This window comes from Chionomys nivalis, chromosome 25 (assembly GCF_950005125.1).
Source record: "Chionomys nivalis chromosome 25, mChiNiv1.1, whole genome shotgun sequence".
Lineage (NCBI taxonomy): Eukaryota > Metazoa > Chordata > Mammalia > Rodentia > Cricetidae > Chionomys > Chionomys nivalis.
The window spans coordinates 26,577,555-26,601,470 of NC_080110.1; the positions used below are offsets into that span (position 1 = coordinate 26,577,555).

The window sequence follows — 23,916 nt, forward strand, 5'->3', positions numbered from 1 at the left end:
TATGACAAACACAGAGAGGGGAAAGAAAAAGTCTTACCTGGTAGTTTCTTTTCTCAGATAATGTATGTCCATCAGTCCTCACCATAGAGTCGTGTCCTTTCCTCACAGTACTGGAGGCAATCAAATAGAACTGTCACTCAAGGGTCGTGTCACAGGAAGGACCGCCCACCAGTTCTCCCTCTAGAGTGGAATTATCCAAAAGCCATCAAAATTACTAACATGTAAATAACATATAACATTAACAAAAATATTCAACTTAACATACAAAATGCAAAGAGAACCAAAAGTAGCTGTCTTCCATCTAGCCCACCTTTGCTCTTGAGTATTTAAAGGAGGCGACTGAGCACTAGAGATTGTATAATATAAAAATTCTGCTCACACCTACCCCCACCATTATGTCAGTCATCAGACATTACACACAAGGAAAAAAACTTAAAAGTGAAAACAAGTTGATGGAAAAGAAAAAAACAAAACCACTGGTTCCTAACCCCTAACATTTTTTTTTTAGGTACTAAATGATCTCTAACTGACTAAACGAATAGTCAGTTACTTCAGATTCTGTTATTTAACTAGATGCTCCCACCCCAATGCCTATACTTCAATGTTAGTAATGTAAAATATTTATACATTGACTCATATCACCCACAAAGCTTATTTTCACATTGTAAGATGTAAACACATCATATTTTGTAAGACAATTGTTAGGTTAAAAATCCACTCCAATGTTCTATCAATATCAACTCCAGTGATGAAGAACAAATGCCTGCCTTTCAGCCCCCCTATTCATACACACTGCAACAGAATTCACTCTTTGGCATGGGAGAGGAGTTAATGATGCTCAGCTCTTAACCTGGGTATACACTCTGCATGTCAGATTTAAAAAAGAAATTGAAACTGAGGTAAGAATTACCACAAATATTATTTTAAAAATATAGTGAAATTCAAAGTTCAAAGATGCAAAAATATGTATATGATACATTTTCAGGACAAGTAGCTTTAGTTATATAAAACATTTACTCATATACTACTTAGAAAGTAGTATATATAGTTACTGAACTAATAATGTTACTATCCATTATAATTTTGCATTCAAATTTAAAGCAACTTATATTTACTATCATATGAAATGTACAGTAGGATGAGATAATAAAAACAGCTAATCTATAATCCATAAATAAGGTGAGGACTAGGGAGATGGCTCTGTGGACAAAGTGTCTGCCTTGCCAGCATCAGGACTATTTCCATCCGGAGAACCCTGTACCAGTCTGGGGTGGAGGAGGGGCAGACAGGCAGATCCCTGAAGCTCACTGGCCTGCTAACCAGCATATCCTAATCAAAGTGCTTCAGGTTCAGTGAGAGAGCAACTCCAACTGAGGAAGGACACCTTCCACATCCACACACCAATTACACTATACACATACACTAGCACCACACACACAGTCTTTGCATTTGTATATAGTTTTATAGATATGCATAGACATATGTCTGCGTATAGATTTGTGTTCATGGGAACAGTGCCCAAGAGACCAGAGGAGGGTGTTGGGTCCCCTGGAGCAGGAGTTACAGGTAGTTCTGTGATGTGGGTGCTAAGAACCAAACCCAAGTCCTCTGAAAGAGCAGTATGCACTTGTAACCAATGAGCCACTTCGCAAGCCCCACAATTTAAAAACAACAAAACCCAAATTAGTATTATTAAAAAGGGCAAATACAAAGTTTTAAATATGTATCCATAACCTCTAAAACACAATTTGTTAAGAGGATAATTTTTAAATGAAAAACTAACATTATTGAACAATGTTCTACAAAGAACTGATAAAATCAATCTACTAGCTCCTATTGCCTACATAAAAAAAAAAATCATGAGATTGAAGAAGCTACGGTTTTACTCAGTTTTGACCATCATACACAGGACTGAAATACTTCAAGATGCCCAACTCTATGCAAAAGTGTAAATGTTCACTAGAAATTTTGTATATGCTTTTAGAATAAAGTATGTCTCTCAAAAATAAGTAGTTTTTAAAACTCATTATATAGTTACTGCTATAAATGTTATTATTTAAACTTTTTGCATTTATCATTTAACTTATATCACACTTGAGATTGAACAACAGAGCCCTTGCAAATGCCGGGTAAGCACTCTACCACGGTGCTATATTCCTGAGTCAGGAACTGGGGTATGTTAAAGGAGAAACTACCAAGCAAACTGATGTCCCATAACAATAATATGACACATATTTGGCTTGGCAGCCACAAAAATAAACAAATAAATTGATAAATTAATCATATAGCTCCTAAATGGCAATCTTGTTTTAATATTAGGGTATAATAGTATTAATAAAGTTCTTTGATAGGATCTACCTTAATGTATTCATGCTAACTGAATTCAGTGGACAATAGTCTAAAGTTTAAGTGACTATGTTATAGAATAAGAATGTTTTCCTCTTTGAATATATTGTGTAAAATTCCAGTTAGTACACTTTCATATTACATAAATTTTATCAAGAGATATATTTACATCTCTACTGCATTCAAGAAAAACACTAACATCAGTGACAGACATCGCCTCTGGGTAAAAGGTTGAGAAAAATATTCCAAGCAAATAGATCTAAGAAGCAAGCTTTATTATCTGACAAAATTGACTTCAAACCAAAGCTAATCAAAAGGCACAGGGTAGAACACTACATACTCATCAAATGAAAAATCTGCCAAGAGGACATTGTAAATGTTAACATCTCTGCAGCAAACAAGGGCACAAGTTCATACAGGACATTACTACAGCCTAGGTCACATGTGGATCCTTACACACCAATAGCAGGAGACCTCAATATCCCACTCTCACTATAAACAGGTCATCCAGACAAAAGCTAAACAGAAATGCTTCAAATTAACTGACATTATAAACCAAATGAACCTAACAAATATTTTCAGAACATTCACACAAAATGATTACACTTTCTTCTCAGCACCTCATGGAACTTTCTCCAAAATTTACCACACAAGTCTCAACAGACACAAGAAAACTGAAATAACACCCTGCATCCTACTTGACCAACACCAACTAAATCAACAACAGAAACAACAGGAAGCTTACAAACCCACGGACACTAAACAAGCCACTACTGAATAAACTATTGGTCAAGGAAAGGAACTAAAGTCTTTCTAGAATTGAATGAAAATGAGTTCACAACATACCCAAGCTTATGAGACACTATAAAGGCAGTTCTTAGAGGCAAGTTTACAGCACACTAAGATGGAAGGAAGAAAGAAAGGAAGAAGAGAGGAAGAGAGGAAAGAAAAAAGGGAGGGAGGGAGGGAGGGAGGGAGGGAGGGAGGGAGGGAGGGAGGGAGGGAGGGAGGGAGGGAGGGAGGGAGGGAGGGAGAAAAGAAAAAACTGGAGAACTCTCATACTAGTAACTTAAACTCAGGGATGAAATCAACATATATACACACACACACACACACACACACACACACACACACACACACATATATAATCAAGTTCTTTGAGAAAAACCCTAACCCAAATTAAATAAAAGGTGTAGAGTATATCCAAATTAACAAAACTAGAAATGAAAAGGGGGACTTAACAACAGACACCAGGGCTGGAGAGATGGCTCGGCGGTTAAAAGCACTAGCTGCTCTTCCAGAGGTCCCGAGTTCAATTCCCAGCAACCACATGGTGGTTCACAACCATCTGTAATGAGACCTGGTGCCCTCTTCTGGCCTGCAGACAAACATGCAGGTAGAACACTGCATATATAATAAGTAAATAAACCTTTGAAAAAAAAATCCAGATAATCATAAGAACATACTTTAATCAGAAAATAAATGAATAACTATCAGAAAATACATGGATAACCAAATCAGAAAATAAATGGATAACTATCTCAATACCCCTTACCAAAGTTAGATCAAAGTCAGCTAAGTGATGTAAACAGACCTATAGCTTCTAGTCAAAGAGAAGCAGATATTATAAGTCTCTCAATCAAAAACATCCAAGGGCTAGATAGTTTTTGGCACAGAATTCTACCAGACTTTCTAAGATTTTTTAATACCAATACTTCTCAAATTATTCCACAAAATGAAAACAAAAGCAACATTGCCCAATTCATTTTACAAGGCCACAGTCACCCTGATTCTCAAACCACATAAAGCCCAAACAAAGAAAATTACGAACATAGATGCAAAACTGAAAACGACAGTTATGCCAATAATATATGCTGGAAAAGCAAAAATGTAAAGTTAAACAAATTTTTCTTCACTGGCCTTAATTCACAAAATTGTGACTCAGAAAAGTAGACACTGATAGATGATTTTCCCAATACTACTTTTTCTCCAACTACAGTGCTCAGTAATATTTCAAATAATTGGAAGTTTGGAGGTAGTAGCTAAAATATCTGTAATTTAATCATCACTATACACTCAAAAGTTAAAGGTTGCACTTAATGAGGTTAAATAGTTAAACCAGTTAGCTAAGGTTGGTTTTGTTATTGTTGTTTGCTTGTTTAATTCAGTGAAAGTATATTCTGGATTGGCTATTAATTAGAACCAACTAAAAGATCTGACCAGTTTCACTGAAACCAAATAAAACCAAAGTAAATGCATTTAGTCAAATAAAACACAGGTAACTATATTCTAAATGCTTGGCTTCATACCCATAGATAAGTGCAGCTCTCACCTGTCACCAAACAAGTTACCCCCGCCCAAGAAGACAGAAAGCTACAACTAATCAAATGCTGGAAACAGCTAGCTGTGGGATGTCCAGAGGCAACAGAATATATTTACAGATTCTGCACAATCCCTACATATGGCTAGGAAAACATAAAGGAAAGAAGAAGGAGAGAGCCAGAGGATGAGGAATTCTGCTGTAAGATTGCATCTTCTAGCTATGATAGGAGAGGTTCATCCTTGGAATCTCAAAGATAGGGCTGCTTAAAGACTGAACTATGACACTACTGGCTGACTTGACATGCTAACATGGATGGGAGAATCGTATAGAGTCCACCCACAGATGAAGAGCTACAGGCAATTAAAAGCCTAAAGTTTGTGAAATTACAGAACTATGCTAGTAACACTGTTTTCCTTAACAGGCTCCAAAAATGTTCATATGTTAAACATAGCGACACAAGCCACTAACCCCAGCACTCAGGAAGATGAGACAAGACAGAATGCAAGGCCATGTTTGACGACAAAGTGAGTCTAGGGCCAGCTTTCATTCCCTTCGGGTAAGAACCTGACAACCTGAAGGAGAAAAGGTTGTCTGCTTACAAGTCGAGGCTGCAGTTCATCTTGGCAGGGAAGCCACAGTGGCGGGGGCTTGAGAGAACTAGTCACATTCATCCACAAGACAGCGAACTGTAAGGCATGCATGCTACTACTGCTCAGTCCTTTCTCTGATCTTTTTGTTTTGTTGTTGTTCTTGTTTGGGGTTTTCCAAGACAGGGTTTCTCTTTGTAACAGCCCAGGCTATCCTGAACTCACAGATACCTGCCAGCCTCTGCCTCCCAAGTACTGGGATTAAAGCCCAGCTGCTTTCTATCGCTAGAGGAAATTGCCACCCACAGGGGATTGGTCTCCCACCTCAATTAACATAATAATTAAGACAATCTGTCCTGAGCATGCCCAGAGGAGGCTAGAGAGAGTACTCAGGGGTTAAAAGCACAGGATCCTCTTTCTAGAGGATTCTAGCTTGATTCCCAGTACCCACATGGTGCTTCACAAATGTGCTGAGGTCCACCTCCCAGAGGACTTATTTTTGTCAACTTGACAGAACTCACCATGGACAACTAACATGGTGCATACATATCAAGAACCTTGTATCGAAAAGCCAAGTTTCCTTGCTGTCACTAATTTATAGTTTGATTACAGGGACAAATGTTTCCAAAACCTGAGTTGATAACTAGTAGTATAAACAAAAAACACCAAGCCGGGCAGTGGTGGCACACGCCTTTAATCCCAGCACTTGGGAGGCAGAGACAGGCAGATCTCTGTGAGTTCGAGACTAGCCTGGTCTACAAGAGCTAGTTCCAGGACAGGCTCCAAAACCACAGAGAAACCCTGTCTCGAAAAACCAAAAAAGAAAAAGAAAAAAAACACCAGCAGACAAAAAGAAACTCCTGAATTTTAGTAGGAGCATATCACAATTAGACTGGCAAAACTGCCGAAATAACTACAAATATTTTCTGAATATTTTAATAATTCAGATTTCAAAGGTCAATTATTAAGATAAAATGGAAAGTTTCTTTTACTGACAAAGAAAAACAAAAGCTAAGCAATAATATTCCCTTTAAATTAATTTATTCTCTGGTCATCATAATTTAATGTTTCATAACTTTAGATTTTGTATCTCTGTACTGGTACCTTTCCTGATATCCTTCTTTTAATCTGACTATAAATAATTCTAGCACAAACATTTGGTAGCTCAACACCCAGATTTATGTGTTTTATAGGCAAAAGCAATGCAAGATACTAAACTGTCTCTGACTAATGGTCAAATAAAATGCAATACAACAAAGAGGTCCTACTGAACTTAAATAACACCATCAACACTTTCTGAGCCTCATGCTTGTAAACAGGATGGGAATGGAAAACACAGCAGAGAGGATCCTCTGTCGCCTCCCTGCGACTTAGAGCTGCTTTAAGTGTAAACAAACTGCACACCACAAGTGAATGAGAAGAAAATTAAGGAAAACTGAGTAGATACTCTTACAACTGGGGTGATCAGTTCAAAGAAAAGCAACTGTTAAAAATAAATAGCATGAGTATTAATCTCTATTAACAGTACAGAAGTCATCTGAAGGGTCCTTCACAGCAACAGCTTTGGCTGGAAAATAGAAATAAAACAGCATTACAAAATAATTTCACAAGCAAATAGGGATAAAATAGAGGCATCTTTCACAAAGAGTTCTGTCATAAAAGCAAGCAAAATAAAGAATGGCTGCAAGAATATCTAAAGTGGAGTTTATAAGACACACACACACACACACACACAAATAATATAGTATATGTGGTACTCTGAATGAAGAAGTCCCCCATAGGGCTGGAGAGATGGCTCAGTGGTTAAGAGCATTGCCTGCTCTTCCAAAGGTCCTGAGTTCAATTCCCAGCAACCACATGGTGGCTCACAACCATCTGTAAAGAGGTCTGGTGCCCTCTTCCGGCCTGCAGGCATACACACAGACAGAATATTGTATACATAATAAATAACTAAAATAAATATTTGAAAAAAAAAAAAGAAGTCCCCCATAGGCTCATATATGTAACCACTTGGTCCCCATTTGATGGTACTGTGGAGGAAGTATGTCACGGTAGCCAGGCTCAGAGAGTTTAAAGCCTTGTCATTTCCAGTTCACCCTCTGCTTTGTGCTCACAAAGGGGAGTGAGCTCTGAGCCTCGTGCTCTAGGCAGCAGGCCTGCTGCTTCTGGCATGCCTCCTGTCCATATGGACTCTTGTCCCTTGGTCATGGTGTTTTATCACAGCAACAAAAACATGGGGAAAAAATGATAGAAGGATAGATTCCAGGTACATGTGGGTGCAGTATCTAAGAGACTGGACTTAGGCACAGGGCATATTGATGCAAGAAAGTTATTAAGTAGGAGTAGATTTAAATAAGATGGCATTTATTGGATATTATTATTATTATCCCGCAAATCTCCAGGCATTATGTTTGTCTACCTAAATGCAAAGCAAAGTCATCAACTCAAAGCATGGATATAAAAGATGTCAGAGGTTTAAGGCAGGAGAAAAACGTAAACTAATTCTGAGAGCTAGGAGGAAATCGAGTAGGCAGAAGTGTCAGTCTGCTCAGGAAGCTAGTCTTAGACAGGCAACTGCAGGGAAGAAGGTACAGGGCAAGCAGCGGACTGAACCAAAGCCAAAAGTGTAATGAGCATGAGAGGAAAGAGGATTAAGAGTGCAGGTAGAAGTGATAATGACCTGTGGAGGAAGAAAGAAGAAAAAAAGAGAAGAAAGGAAGGAGGATGAGGGAAGAGGAGCAGGATGAGGCCGCCCCACCCTTGTCCCGACCTTCTCTAACTTCGTCACTGCACTTGTTGCTGTTTTCCGAGACCTCACCTCAGTCTTTCAATGCCAAGCACCTTAACACTGGCATTTCTGTCTTCACAAAGGCCTTCATTGACCACCCAACTGTCTGAATTTTGTTCACATTTGTCTGTCAGCCCTTAGTATCTAAGTTCTCAAAAAGAGGCTCTTCGTCTATTATGCTTATCACTCTTATCTTCCGTGCCTAAAACAGTGACACACAACATAAATACTTTACTGAATTAATGAACCACAAAATACACTGAAAGCTTTACTGACTTCAACTGCATGAAAACACCCTTTTAAAATACAAATCTCTATTCCCCTTGACATTCTCATGTAGGACTAGACCTTTTGGGATGACTAGACTTTCTATGAATCATACCTTTGAAGTTTTCCAAATCAATTCAGTTTAAGGATGAAACGTTCAAGGTATTAAATAGCAGACTCTTTCCACTTTTGTCAAGATTCTGACAGTTGTCTTCCTGGTTGGCTCCCCAATGTCCCTCTGACCTCAGGAATACTATGGTTGTTCCTATCTTCTAATTTCCCCATATCATTTAAGAGTAAATAATCAATATAATCCAACAAAGTGACCGTGTTAAAGAAGACATAAAAGAAAATTACACCTTCATCTTACTAACCCACTAACTGAACTGCAGTATTTACTTCATTGAAAACACAAGTAACACGTCCATCGCTCCATCTGTCCGCACCTGTGATTTTTGTCACCACTAATTTTTTTCAGTAGCAATATCATTAGATATTTCTACAGTCATTTCATTTGCCTCAACTATCATTTATACCATTATCAGTCTAAACATTACTATGTAGCATTATACTTTGTGTTAATAAGCATGAAACTGAATATGCAATCATTATTTTTAAAACCGATATTCTTACATACTTGGTACTTTCAGAAGCATTTGATTTTGCACACATGAAGTATTACTTTGAGAAAGAGTGTACATGTTTCAAGCAAGAGCCATTCATGAAATCAAGTCTCTAGATTAGAATAAGAAATCTGGAGAGAAAAAAAAACAACAACAAAGCACATTTCATTTAAATATCTTGTTTTAAAGATTTAAAAAAGAAATGATAATTTGGGGGAGTCTTATACATACAGCTAATTAGTGGCAGCCAGGTATAATAGAACCAAAGATTTTTGCCTCAAAATTCAGACTAAATCTTTGATGTGACCTGGCTAAAAGAAAGCACAAAAGATAATACACCTCCCTCTTTAGGAGGGACTAGGTCTGTAGCCTAGAACTCCGGAGGCAGGCTAGGCTGGCTGGTGCACCTGTCTCTACCTTCTCAGCACTGGTATTAACAAACCTCATCACTACACCTGGCTGTTCTTACTGTAGTTTTAACCAAATTCAGGTCCTTAAGCACCTCACCAACTGAGCCCAAGACATACAGTCTTATATGTATGTCTTTCAAGCTGACATAAATAGTAACCTTGAAAGCGGAACTAACACAACCACGTTTACACTTCATTATTTCAATACTCCTACCTCTCAGATATAACAGGTCACATAAGCAGAAACCAGACAGAGGAGAGAGAAGCCCATCACCACAGAAACAAGAGAGATTAATATTCAAAGAACACTATAATTTAAAAAATTACTTTTGGGCATGTGCTGAGGATTTTATCAAGACTGCGGGCATAACAAGTGTTCTACCTCCCAACTAAACCAACAGCCACGATGACAGGTTCTTTAAAAACAAACTGGTTTATCGGGTGTCAAGTGGCTAGTTAGAGGTTAGCAGCTGGTAAAACCAAGGCCTGAACTGTAGCGCTCCCTCTCAGGACTACTAGACTGCAATCTGAGTCACAACTCTGACCCGAGGAAAAGTGACATTCTGAACTTCCCTAAAGGTCATCAGATATCTACCAAAACCTTCTAAGATTACTTACTGCTGGAGGCTTTCTGATAAAAACAAATCCAAACAGGCCTGACAATCACATGGTCTGAACAAAGTTCCTGGGGAAAGTTGTTTGTACTAAAGAAATGAAAAACAGTATGTGGGCTACCTAAAATGTACATGGGACAATGACCCCTCTGGTGAGTGTCCACTCCTACCCTTTGGTGTTTGCTCCCTTTACTCTGTATGTATGTGTCATCTTTTCTCCGTGGTGATTACAAGGACCAGGAAGCCAGGGGTGGGGGTGCGGGGTCCAGAAAATCTGGCCACACTATTATATATGTCATTTTAAAAAATGATATATATTGAAGAATTGAATTCACATGAAAGATATCTTCTGATGAATCTATAGCTTTAGTAAACAAATTTACAAAAGCAAAGTGTATATACTGTAACTCCTAGAGCAATCTCTAAAAGACCAAACAAATAAATATACTTAGGAACATAAAGGATAAGTACAACGAAAGACAGAATAAACAGATCAAGAATTAAAAACACAAAAGTTGTGAAATACAGGTAAACTATTACTTAATGGAAATTTATAATTTTAAATGTTTATATTTAAAAGAGAGATGGAGCCAACCACCAAAGATTACACCTTCCAAAACTACCAAGAGGGTAAAATGAATCCAAAGCAAGTAAAAGGGGAAAAAAAAAAAGAAAGGGACGTTCACGGAAGGAAGGAAGGAAGGAAGGAAGGAAGGAAGGAAGGAAGGAAGGAAGGAAGGAAGGAAGGAAGGAAGGAAGGAAGGAAGGAAGGAAGGCCCTATGAAGAAAAAGTACCAATCTAGAGTAGAAAAAAAAACTGACTAAAACAATGCACTTTAAGCAGACTAATAAACCGTAACTATCACTTTTAGGAATGCAGAAAAACGCATAATTACTGAGCCCAAGGCATCAAAAAATAAGAAATACGGGTGAGTACTGAGCCCTTGGGCATGAAAAGGTTAAGAAATAGAGGGACAACTCTCACAAATGAAAATTTAGATGAATGTGATGCTGAGGCCACCCAAACACACTCTGATAAAAACCCGAGCAGCTGTGCATCTGCTAGAATAAGGTAACTGCATATGAAGAACAGCCACCATCAGTGTGTAATACAGCTGCACACAACGTAGTCCAGAAAAGAAACCAGGAGGCAATCGGGGCACCAAAACCAAATGCATTAAATGATGATGAAAAATTCAAATACCAATGCTCCTCTGGATTATATACACAAAAAATTCAACAAAATGTCTGCAAATAAAATTCAACAAAATGCCTAGAAGCCATTCTGAGAAAACAGGTTCACTTTATATTTAAATTTGAATTAATGAAAAAAATTACTAGAAAAAATCTTCAAAGGAAAAAAATGGTTATCTAGGAACTGTTCTAAGGTATAGCAAAAACAAAACAAAAACAAAACCAGCCATATTTCAGATAATCCACTAGGTCTCAATAACAACAGTAAGAATCTTAGTATGTATGTACCTTGACTTCCCTCCCTCTGCAAGCTAAGCTGACCATGAAAGATCTACTCTGGGCAGAGGGAAATCAAGGAGAAAGGGCTCGCTCTCCCTTGTCCTGGGTATAGTACTTCCCCAGGAGAGACAACAAAATTTCTTATACCTGCCTCTTCACCAGCTTTCAATGGTCTTGATAAATACAAAGAGGCTTGGCTCTATACACTCTCGGCCTTCAACCCATCCCTTTCCCATCACAGAGGCCCAGATTCTACAACATTAAAGTTTCTAGAAACTCCCCTCAAAACGCAATTGGTTTACCAAAGAAAACGGGGGAAGACAACTAAGAAGAGCCTTATTGAGTTCTAAAGAACATCAAAGGCAAGAAGGGGGGCCCAATCTTTAATCAGACAGTATGAACAGACAAGATCCACACTTGGAGCCTATCCCATGTAACAACATAATCAGCGGCACTAGTGAAGATGGATACCTACCTGAGTGTCATACCAAGACAATCAGAACTACAAGTGAAAGACACACTGTAAAGAAATCACTGTCATCTTAGGATAACTACATCCACACCTTTAAGGCTTCATCCTCCAGAGTATATGACAGGTGGCGCACGCCTTTAATCCCAGCACTCAGGAGGCAGAGGCAGGCGGATCTCTGTGAGTTCGAGACCAGTCTGGTCTACAAGAGCTAGTTCCAGGACAGGCTCCAAAACCACAGAGAAACCTTGTCTCGAAAAACCAAAAAAAAAAAAAAAAAATTCATTAAAACAGCGCAGAGAAGCCACTGCACCAGCTGTAACCAGAAAGAAGGGGATCATTGTGTGCAGATACTGCAGTGCACTAAATGTCGGCTCTCCACAGATTACAACACACGGGGTAAATACACGGGGTAAAGCGCAGCCCACAGCATCAGAATTAACAGACTTCCAAATAACCAGTTGTTTAAGGGAAGCATTAAAGACTTAAAATTAGGAACGATAACAATAGCCCATCATTTTAAAAAGATCTTAGCCAGGCCTAGTGGAGACTTCTGATCCCAGTTTTATTTGGTTTTGGATGGAAAAAGATTCCTCATTTTCCTTTTCTTTTGTCACATTATAATTACAGCATTTGCCCCTTCACTTTCATCCCTCCAAACATTCCCATACATCTCTCTTTGCTCTTTCAAATTTATGGCCTCTTCTTTTATTGCTACTTTGTGCATGTATGTGTATGTATATATACATATGTCTATTTTCCTAAATGCAATCTCTCAGTCGCTAGTGAAGCAAGGTTTCAGTGTTCCAGTCAATTGCCAAGGGTGACGACCATGAACTCACTGTCTAGTCTAGAAAGTCTTGAGTCTATTACCAAAAAAAAAAAAGAAACAAAAAGAAAGAAAGAAAGAAAGAAAGAAAGAAAGAAAGAAAGAAAGAAAGAAAGAAAGAAAGAAAGAAACTTTTCTTTGTAATAGACTAGAGACCACTACAGAAAGCTACAGCCAGTCAAAATGACAAGTTGTGGAGTCCAGATGAATCCAATGGATACATCTAAAAAATACTCTGCCTAAGGTTTCAGGAACATCGTAGAATGAGGAAGGAAAGATTATAGGAGCCATAGGAGCAGGGAGTTTGCTGTGAGAATGTGTCTTCTAGTAATGTTAAAGCTGCAGCCATAAAATTTCACCAGCGTGACTGAACAAGGGCTACGATAGTAGACATGCCAAAGTGGTTGGCAGGAAAGCCCTTGAGGTCTCAACCCTGCACCAAGAACTGCAGGCAACTAAGAATGCCGAGAGTCAAATAGTCTTTTCCAGGAAGACCACACTAATTGGTTTCCATACTGGAAACAGCCAACTCAACAACAGTATCTGGGCAATTTTTATAATCCATTTCAAATAATGTATACAATAACTCAGACAACAAAATTACCAAGCCAACAAGAGACTAACCATGACATGAAACAGCTAGAGCTGACAAACCTCTATAAAATAACCAACAACAGCAAAACATGCGCTCTTCAGAACAATTTCAGACTGGATCATAAATAAGTCTTAAATTGAAAAAGAATAAAATCATAAAATAGGCTACACAAGTGTAGTGGAATGAAATTAAAATAACAACAAGAAATTTGCAAAAATTCCACAAGTCTGTGCAAGTTAAACAACACCCTTCAAAATACTAACTTGTAAAAGGACGAGGACAGAACACAAAACTGAACATTTTGAAGGAATAAAAAGCACAAGATTCCGAAATTTAGATGATATAAATGAAGTGACGCTTGAAGGGAATTTTTTGGTTGTAAAGGCCTACATTTTAAAAAAGATATCCGAAGGCTAGGGCCATATATAGTTCAGTGGTACAGAACTCGACCAGCATAGACGTGGGGAAGAGGAAAAGAAAGGCAAGAAACAAAGGTAGGGAGAAAGAAGGAGGGAAGGAAAGAAGAAGGTGAGAGAAAGAGGGGGCATCGATTTCCAATTAATTAACTACCTAAATTTCTACCTCAAGAAACTAGGGGGAAAAAGAACAAACTATACCAAACAGCGAAAAATAAAAATGATAGAATAACTAAGAAACAAAGAAATCTTAAGGTTGGATATAGGGGGAAGTAACCAAAACTAGCAAACTTAAAGCTAACCAAGAAAAAGAAAAATGAAACTGGCATAAAGAGACAGATCATAATAATAACATAATTACATTAAGAGAAGGATAAAGAAATAACAGGTTCATGTAATAAACTATGAAACTAGAGAAAATGAACAAATTCCTAAGACATCAGGCTATCAAAACTGACCGAAGAAATAGAACAGTTGAAACAAGACCTATAACAAGCAAAGAGACTTCATTAATAGAAAAGTTTCAACAGGGAAAAAAGGTGCATGACCAGGAGACTTGAGTGATGAAATTCTCAAATATTTAGAAGAAAAAGAATCACAAACTAATCCAAAACAAATAACCACCCAGAACACTTCTTAAATCATTCCTGTGGTCAGTATTAACAAGTTAAGACCACCAAAAACATCACAAGAAATGCAACTGTAACTAACAAAATGAGGAAATGAAACCCAGCAACATATAAAATTTGATCCCTAGGACCTCCATGGTAGGAGAACGGACTCCCGTAAACTGTCCTCTAATCCGCATGTAGGCCCCAAGGCACATGTGTGCCCACACACACAAACAAACAAACAAACATATGGTATGTCTTCCAAGTTATGGTTTTACAAAAGGGCACTGTCAGAAGCATAATGAATGGTGAAATAGTCAATATTTCCTTCTAAGAGCAGGACCAAAACAAGGTTGTCTACTCTGTCACTAGACAGAACCACTAGGCAACAATGAAATAGCGAGTGTTCAGTCCAGGGAGGAGGTGATATTGCCTCTATCGGCTCTATGGAAAATCCTAAGGCAGTCACTAGATTAATGATTTTACAGCAGTTTCACAGTAGTTTGGATTTTAATAATCTTTACTGTATCTTATCAAATGGTTAAATGAGGAAGTTCAATGACACAGTACCAGGTATATAAATCAATATGTAAGAATCACATTTCCATGCAGTAATAATGAAACACCCAAAAAAGAAGTTAAGAAAGCAACTCCATTTCCCAAGCAAAGAGATTAAAGAACTTAAGTTCAAGGAACAAAACTTATACTCTGAAAGCTGCAAAAAATTATGGAAAAAATTAAAAGAACTATATAAACAAAGTCACTCCATGTTCAAAGATCCGAAGAAAAGTGGTAATATAACTCAATGATCTACAAATTAAACAAAATCATTATTAAAAATTCCTGCCGGCAGAACCAAACAAGTTAATCCTAAGAGTCAAATGAAAATCCAAGGGACACATACTGATCAGAACAATTGGAAAGAGCAAAGCTGCAAGTTTCATTTCCTGTTTCAAGCTTGTAGCATGTAATCAAAGCATACTAGTCTAGACTACAACAATAAACAGATAGATGGTCCTTAGCGGTTTACAAGCCCGTCCTCACTGGTCCTTTCTTTTCCCAGTACTATTTTATGTTATCACCGCCTTCCTTTCCCACTACATTTCAGTAACAGTCTTGCGATTTTTCTAAAATAAGACATCTAGTATATTCCTGTAACAGGGTTATCCGTTCTGTGTTGCTGCCCCTTCCCAAAAGGCCTTTCCCTAGGACAAACACAGGTGTGTTTACCCATTCACTCACTCTAAGAAGAGACATACCGACTGGTCTTTCTATGCCCCCCCCCTTACACCTCTGACTTCTTTGTCTCCATCACCTGATCACCAACTGCTACAATATATGCTACCACAGGTATATTTTCTTCAAACAGTGCCTGACACTTAAAAGGAGTTACTCATATTTATCAAATGAATTGATGAACTACAAGCATAAACTACGCAACAGTAATTAAAACTCACTTATTCTGACCTACCCTTACAAAGCAAGCCACTCATCTCAAACACAACCAGATATCAAACTACTTTTAAGCCTTCCACTCTAAGCTTAGTAAGCAAACAGGTTCTGATTTTAGTGTCTAGTATCTTCCTAACATTTTGCATTAATAGTTGATACAGCACATTATTCAAAAGTTCTCTTGAAACTTCGACATTGTTAAGTTTACCCAGTTAAAATCACTTGACCAGTCTTGAACAGTATTTCTGCATAAAACTTCACATATACTTTGTGTGATATTAAATATTATTTAGCTCCCTCTCTTGAACCATTGAATGATGCTCAGCAGGGTACCAGGGCTAGGACTATAGCCTAGTATTATTGCTTTGTCTTTATTCTTATCGATGAGAATGAAGAACACAAACAGAAAAAGGAATACAGTTTTCTTAACAGACATAAAATTTTAAATTTTTTCAGAAAATTAAAAAATATGAATCTAAAAATTATCATTCACAATTTTAAATTTAGAGTAATTTTATACAACCATATTCAGTAGACAATTCACACATAGTATGATATAAATTGGCAAAACTGATGTAAGGGGAAAAAATCTGAAGGAAGATATTAAAAGCTTTGTTAAAACATCTTTTATACAGTCAACAAGCTCCTTTTGGACCCTTCTGAGGTTTCAAACACACATTAGCACAAAGACTGATTTGGGCTGTGGTGTACAGCTCCACAGCAGAGTGCCTGCTAGCATGTGGAAAGCCCTTGATTTGACCCCAGCAGTGCAAACACCTACACTAAGCTAAGCAGATTTGGCCCCTAAACCCATGATGCAGAGGTACACTGAGAGGCAAAAAAAAATGCATCTCTAATGAAAAGAAATCCCAAACCTGAAATTCTCTAAAATCTGAAAATTTTTGAATGTTTACATGATGCTCATAAAAATAAGTTTTTTTTTCCAATTTTAGAGAATATTTTGATTTTAGGTTTTTCCAATACAATAGGCTCAACTGCTCAAGTCTATATAAACATTCCAAAATATAAAATAGCAAGCACTTCCAAACCCCAGCACGAATAAGAAGGAATATGCACTGAACAGGTGAGAGCTAAGGGGAAAGATTTATTTAAGAGACTGTTCACTAGTGACAATCTATTCTTAAGGTTTAATGCACACACTCACACACTACAGGGTATGTTTTCTAAATGTTACACATACATTATTCCTCTGAATTCTACAGGAAGGATCTTTAGAATCTGAAAATTAAGTAGACTAAAGTCAGTTACACTTAAGAATTGGAGCTACTCTAACAGTTCATGTTCATATTACATTACAGGAAGGCTTTCTAAATACATGCTCAAATACCCAAGGAAGAGTGAAACTGAATTTTCACCAGTTATGAAAGTGAAAATTAAAACTAAATGTTGGGTAATTAAAAAAACCATCAAGTCAGTTTTGCTTTGGCCATTAAGAATCATGATTGGGTGGGTGGTGCCTCTGCAGGTCTTCAATCCCAGCACTTGGGAGGCAGAGGCAGGCAGATCACCGTGAGTTTGAGGCCAAGCTGGCCTACACTGTGAGCTCCAGGCCAGCCAGGGCAGTTACATGAGAAACCCTGTCTCTAAACCCGGTACCCCACACAAAGAGGACTCATGATTGGGCGAAGTATTACATAACATTAGAAAGTGCTCATGATCTTAAAGAGTTTTTGTTGTGTTTATTTATTAAGTTTCAAAGATCCAAATTTCTCTACAAAAATGATGCATTTTCATTTTTGCCTTTCTGGTAACTTCTAACACCATTTCAAAAATATATATATCTTTCAAAAAAAGGGCAGCATTGACTATCTCTGGAAGGTGTTTCCCTTCTTCTGAAATATATTCCATAATCCTCCAAATTGTCTATATAACCCTGTGTTACTTAACCAGGCAGGAAAAATAAAGACTGTAGTAACCATTCACACTTGGTGGGAACAAACAATGCTTGTTCCACTACACAGCACACTCATCTACATTGTACACTTGGGAGGGATTTTAATTTTCCTCTTTTCCTAATTGTCATGATTATCTTTTACAGTGTGCCTTCTTTACCATTGACCTCAGTTTATTTATAGCATGTAAAAATTTTAATAAACAATACATAATAGTATCAATTCACATTGCTGCAATGACACACATTTGCCCACAAAATATGAACTTACGATAGCTACCTTACCGATTTATCCTTAAGGTAAACCACAGAACTCTTAAATCGACATAAACACAGTTCAAATGATTAACTTGAAAGCTAGAAATTAAGAGATTTATTCTTTTCCTGAATTTATCAGGAAAGATACAATTTTTAAAACAGCATTTAACGATGCCAGAGAAGCAAAAATACTAGTATAGTCACTACATTTTCTATAATGCCATGACATTTTAACATAGACATTATTTGTCCTAGGCTGGCATATACAATTAAAGATAAATGCCTTAATAATATACTGTGGGGCAAAAGTTATCTAAAAAATTAATTCTCTAGTTAATGCCCATGAATTAAACAAAAAGTCTTTTCAGCTTTAAAAAAATGCACTCAGTAATCTTAGACTAAACTGGGCAGATATAAACAAATACATGATGCTAAGGCACCCGTAGTTTCTGGTTATTCTTAGCAAAACTATCAAAATTATCAAAAGGTCCATCTTGATCAGGATTTACAGGTAAAAGTATACTTTCTACGTTTTACAAATATAGCTTATAAATAACTTTTAGATGTCTTTTATTTTAAATTCCGTCTTTTTAGGAAAAAAAATCTGATGAGATTCCATTTTCTAAAGTTTTAATATTTCTTTTTATAACAATGTAATATGAAAAAATCAGAAACTCTAACAAGCATGTGAAATAACTAAATTTCAACAGGACAAAAAACATAAAAGCATTCATTGCCCTTTTCTTTCAACTCACGGCCGTCATTTTCCAGATTCTGTGATCCACTCTCTACTAAAGCCATTGGTGCTATTCTGTTTTCCTTATATGGTATTTATTTTTAATACTCCAAAGCTCTCAGTACCCAAAAGAAATTCTCAAGATTGAAGACTAAAACTCAGTATCAGTTATTCAGATGGATTACACAGACAAGGAATGTATACAGTGCTGTATACAATGCTTTCAAAACACTGAAAGCTTTTTTAAAGGGGAAAAAAAAAAACGAGCACAAGAAAACATCCGTGGCAATAATAATAAGGTACACAAATACAGTTACAAAAAATTTGTAATAACCCAAAGGATACTCAGAATGTGTACTTCGCAAGATGAAGGAAGGCTTAAGTCAAATAACATTACATACAAAGTACCAGTACTTTAGCGTGCAAAAACATGCAACATAGTTAAGTGGCTTACTAAGACGATCACTGCTAAATAGCTGTGCCTCTCCAATAACCTTCAAATTCCCCTCTCCCAAAGTCCATAAGCCAGACATTTGGATAAAGTTCATAAACAGCAAAGCTGCAAATGAATACAACAGCATCACAGAATAACATGCACATCACTCACAGTACAACTCATCGTTATCACCTTACTTTCAAAATGCTTAAGCTAACCAAATTCCCTTCCTTTCACAGTAGCCATCAGCAATACAGGGAGGCAACACACTACTGTCAAACCGAGGCTTCCTAATACAAACTGATCTGTCCCAGCACACAGTTAACAAAACTCACAGAGCCAAGGCTAGATTCCTGTCTTCTACATGTGGAATCTTTCCAAATTTTATTTCTTCACTTAAAATGGATATGCATATATTGTCTCCTGACCTATTAGAGCTATCCATACCAACAATAATTAGGGAACCCCTTTCTCGGTGTGCTGATACTCTTCTGTTGTTGTTCCTTATTAGTATTTTTTAGATTAGCATACTAAGTGATTAATTTCATTGTGGGATTTTCATACATGACTGTTGTACTTCGTTCTCATTCAGAGTCTTCCCCCATGGCTCTTCCATTCCCCTACAACAAGACATATTTACAGGCCTAGTGCGTGCTCTGCACTGTGCAAAGTGCCTCTGAGAGAACAATGCTAAATTAATGATGTTTCCTCAAACACTGCACATCTTACTTCATCCAGCTTCATCTAAACAAAATTCCTAGTAGGAAAACAAACATGTAAAAACCATAAAAGTAAGACTGTATTCTATGTGTTTACACTTAAGGACCTGATACAGAGTTACATTCTGAATTGTAGCTAGTTCTTACCTGCTTCAGAAATATCTTCAATGTAACAAGTACTTTCAAAAAGAGACAAACACAGCACAAATTTCCAGTCCTTTCCTCAGTCTATGAGGTAATTCCCTTAAAAAATTAGAAAACTGAAATTGGAAGAGGCTGAGCAATACAATAGCTGAGTCAGAGTAGTGACTTTAACTCAGGATGACTAGTCGTAAAGATTTTTGAAAACCCACTTAAAATGCTGTCAATTAAAAACATTCAAATTTTGTTCCCCCAAACTTAGTATGTACTCTCCATTTACATAAAATATTTGAATTACAGCTTTGGCTTATATGTATCACAAGCAAATTCTCCAAAAAATAAAAACTACCAAGTTTAAAAATCTTTCACAAAACCTTGCTAACAGTAACACAAAATGCTTAATTTGTCCAACAGAGATAATCTAATCCTTCAATACTGACAATTACACCATGGACTTTCAGATTTTAATTGTCAGATGTAGAATCTAAGACTGCCTGAAACAGACATCTGGCTATTTTAAAGGGGATGGGGAAAGATATTAAAAATTTGGCTAGTGACTCCATAGTTCCAATATTAAAGATTTAAAAAAAAGACAAGACCTCTTATGTGACGGCTACATCACCTCCTTAATTAACCTGTGTGTGATCCCAGAAACCATGAAGCCCTATGGAGGATCACCTTGTCTTCTCCTCCACTTCCTGAAGGCCAACTCACCCTAGACAAGCATCATTTCTCTCAAACAACTTAATTAACAAGGCTGTTCTCTCTACCCTACAAAGTTCAGGCGGTGGTGGCGCACGCCTTTAATCCCAGCACTCGGGAGGCAGAGGCAGGTGGATCTCTGTGAGTTCGAGGCCAGCCTGGTCTACAAGAGCTAGTTCCAGGACAGGAACCAAAAGCTACGGAGAAACACTGTCTCGAAAATTTAAAAAAAAAAAAAAAAAAAGAATACACCACAAAAACTTAAATCATGAGAAATTACTCGGTGCAAACATAATAGTATGGGGCACACTGTAACAGTTACTGAACTACACTACACAAGAGGGGCCTTATTAACCACGAAAACACCACCAAATTCTAAGGAATGCCAATGACCAATTACCACAAAACCAAAAACCTATACAAGCAAGCTTTCATTATTCTAAGGAGATGCAAATCAGGTCATTTATATTTGTTCTCCAATATAACTTTCTACAGTACGGACAGACCAATTCTGTCAGATCTAGAAAACATTTTCAAAGCCTCCTAATGAGAAACAACCCAATCCCCACATGGCCTGCTGAAACTTACTAAAGCTTACAGGATCTACTCTTACATCCATTAAGAGACAGGATCATGACTTAAGCACTCTTTCCTGGTTAGCGTGCACAGTGTTTATGCAAAAAGCATGTATTGATCATGAAATATGTTGCTTTCTTCAAAGCATGCAAAACTTGATCCACCTCAAGGCCTTCTACTCGTCCCTCCTCGTTCATCTTTCACCCATATTCTTGCATAGCTTTCTCCTCCTATACTTCCTGTTCAAATGATACCCCCACAAAACCAAGGCCCTCTCTCAACGCTATGTAATTTCATTCCAGCCAACGCCAGTCAAGTGCTGCTCCCTTCACAAGTTCAACATTCTAAAATGACTTATTTTATTTCTCCTAATCAGGACATTAGCTTATAGGTAGACACTTACGTTGATCCCTAACATACACCCAGCACTGATAATGTCTAACATTGAGCAAACACTCAAATAAATCTCTAAGAATTGGTTGAGAATACCTGGAATGCCAATCCAGAAAAAAAAATTTAAATTTTCACAATTTCTATCTAAATTACTTCTTTTAAAAACGAAAAAGGATCTATGAATTTTACATCTCAGAAACAAAGGTAAAGTCTTAACTCCTTCAAAACACAAAATCTAAGGACTGGAAGCAATCCAGGAGATTATGAAGGTCAGTGCTTCTCAACTATGCTCACACACTTTAAGTGTTTCACAGAACCCCTGAAACACGGGTCACCATTCTTTACACATATGTATCTATTTGAAAACATGACTACCCCTCCCAACACACATGCGCACGCACGCACTAACCATCTCATACTGAATTTGAACACTTTGGAGGCTGCTAACTCAACTGCATGGTAAGCCGGTTACCGTAGACCTCAAGGTTTTGCGTGGCATGCCTAAGAATACACCTTGAACTTCTCCTTAGACAATACAAATCAGAATGGTTATAGCTTATTTAATTTCTCACTAGACATGCTCACTCACACAAAAAAAAATCGTAAAAGCTATACCCTCAAAGTATGTGAATACAAAATTAAGGCAGAGCTCAAGGCCTCTCTACTCAGAAATCATCTCTCAGAACTATGCATTAGGGAAATGTATAAAATGTGTCATCAAAGACTGATTTCTGCCTATTCTCGTTTTAATATTATTACTTACAGGTTTTCAGTGTTTCTCAATGCATGTTTCTAATTTTTAAAAACACGAGTGGCTGCTGAATATTGTCTGGACATCCAGCTTCAAACAGAAATTTGCTGCCACTCTCAAACTTCTCTCTCAAATGAATAAAATATCCCACATTTACAAGGTGACCAGAAAAAAAAAAACAAACCATCCAGTTATACCTACTTAACTTGATAAATCGTATTTTTTCTAGAGTAATACTAAAAATAAAAAAAAGATGAGACTGAGTCTAGACTGACGAAAAAGACCTTTGTAACTCCCTATTTCTACTCTAGTCTAAACAGGCTGACTATTCTGTCTCTAGAAATGCCAGTGTTAAAATTTTAACTACTTTTAACTTTAACATCAAGGTGACAACCATACATAACTACAATACTGGGAATGTACTGTCCAAACTGTACAAGTATTTTTAAAGTGCCAAACAAACTAGATCTTTTTAATGACATGGTAAACTTCATACAATTTTACTGATCTATGAAAGTGAAAAAACTAAAATCTGTATGCGGGAAAATCATAATTAACAAAGTAAAAAGACATAAAAGCTCATTCCTGGCAGCTATGACACAAAACCAAATGCTCCTCTCCCAAAACATTATTACATAATCAGTCATAACATTTTGTCCAGATGCTTATACACAATGAAGCTATATTTCTAAATCTGATATATAAATGGAAAATGGCTTCTCAATATGTTTGGTGAGGAAAAGGCAGGCCTATGCAATGCTACCCAACCTACCCAAATATACAACTAAGTTTGTTGATCATTCATTGGCACACTGAAATTTATTGAGTAGAGGCTTATTTTCTTTTTTTTTTTTCCTCTTTGAGTGAGGGTCTCAATATATAACCCTAGCTGATTTGGAACTTGCTACACAGACCAGGCTGGCCTCAGGACATCTGCCTACCTCTCCTGGGATTAAAGGTGTGTACCACCACACCTAGCCAAGTGAAAACCTATTTTCACATTAATATGCTTCAATCAAGTAAAAACAAGAGAGAGCATCCTCAGTACTAGAACAAATTCTTTTTAAAAATATTCACCCTTTGGCTCTTTAGTAGTTCAAGTCTCTGGAAGACACATACTTAAATAAGTACAATGTAAGAAAAGATTTCTGTAAGTCAAGCATGAGCATGTCCATTAAATGCAGCCCAGGAATTATTTATCCTCCTCGTTTCCGGTATTTGTAAACTGGACAAAAAAAGCTGGCTCTCAGCTTTTTAAGGGTCTCTCATTCAAACCGTGAGTGGCTAAAATAGTTCTCAAATTTTAGCCTCTCAGAAATGCATAGTGGTACCCATCTGTAATCCCAAAGTAAGTTGCAGAACAAGCAGGGTTACATAGTGAGACCCAGTATCAAAAACGTAAAACAAATACCTTTACAGATTTTAGAAAAGTAAAATAACCTATATAGCATGTTAACATTTATTTCTATATCAAAATATTAAAAATTCG

At 37.1% G+C, this 23,916-nt stretch overlaps 1 protein-coding gene across 6 annotated transcripts in view; it reads right to left on the reverse strand.

The window, feature by feature from the left end:
- Cnot2 (CCR4-NOT transcription complex subunit 2) overlaps positions 1-23,916 on the reverse strand; it is a 91,616-nt gene that overhangs the window by 62,405 nt on the left and 5,295 nt on the right. For 2 of the 6 annotated variants that reach the window (XM_057757551.1, XM_057757548.1), the window contains exon 2: positions 38-180. In XM_057757551.1, coding sequence (XP_057613534.1) covers positions 38-85 — 48 coding nt within the window. In that variant the 5' untranslated portion in view covers positions 86-180. Of the gene's footprint in view, positions 1-37; positions 181-23,916 lie in introns of those variants that run through there. The other 4 variants (XM_057757550.1, XM_057757547.1, XM_057757552.1 and 1 more) reach the window with 3 other exon arrangements.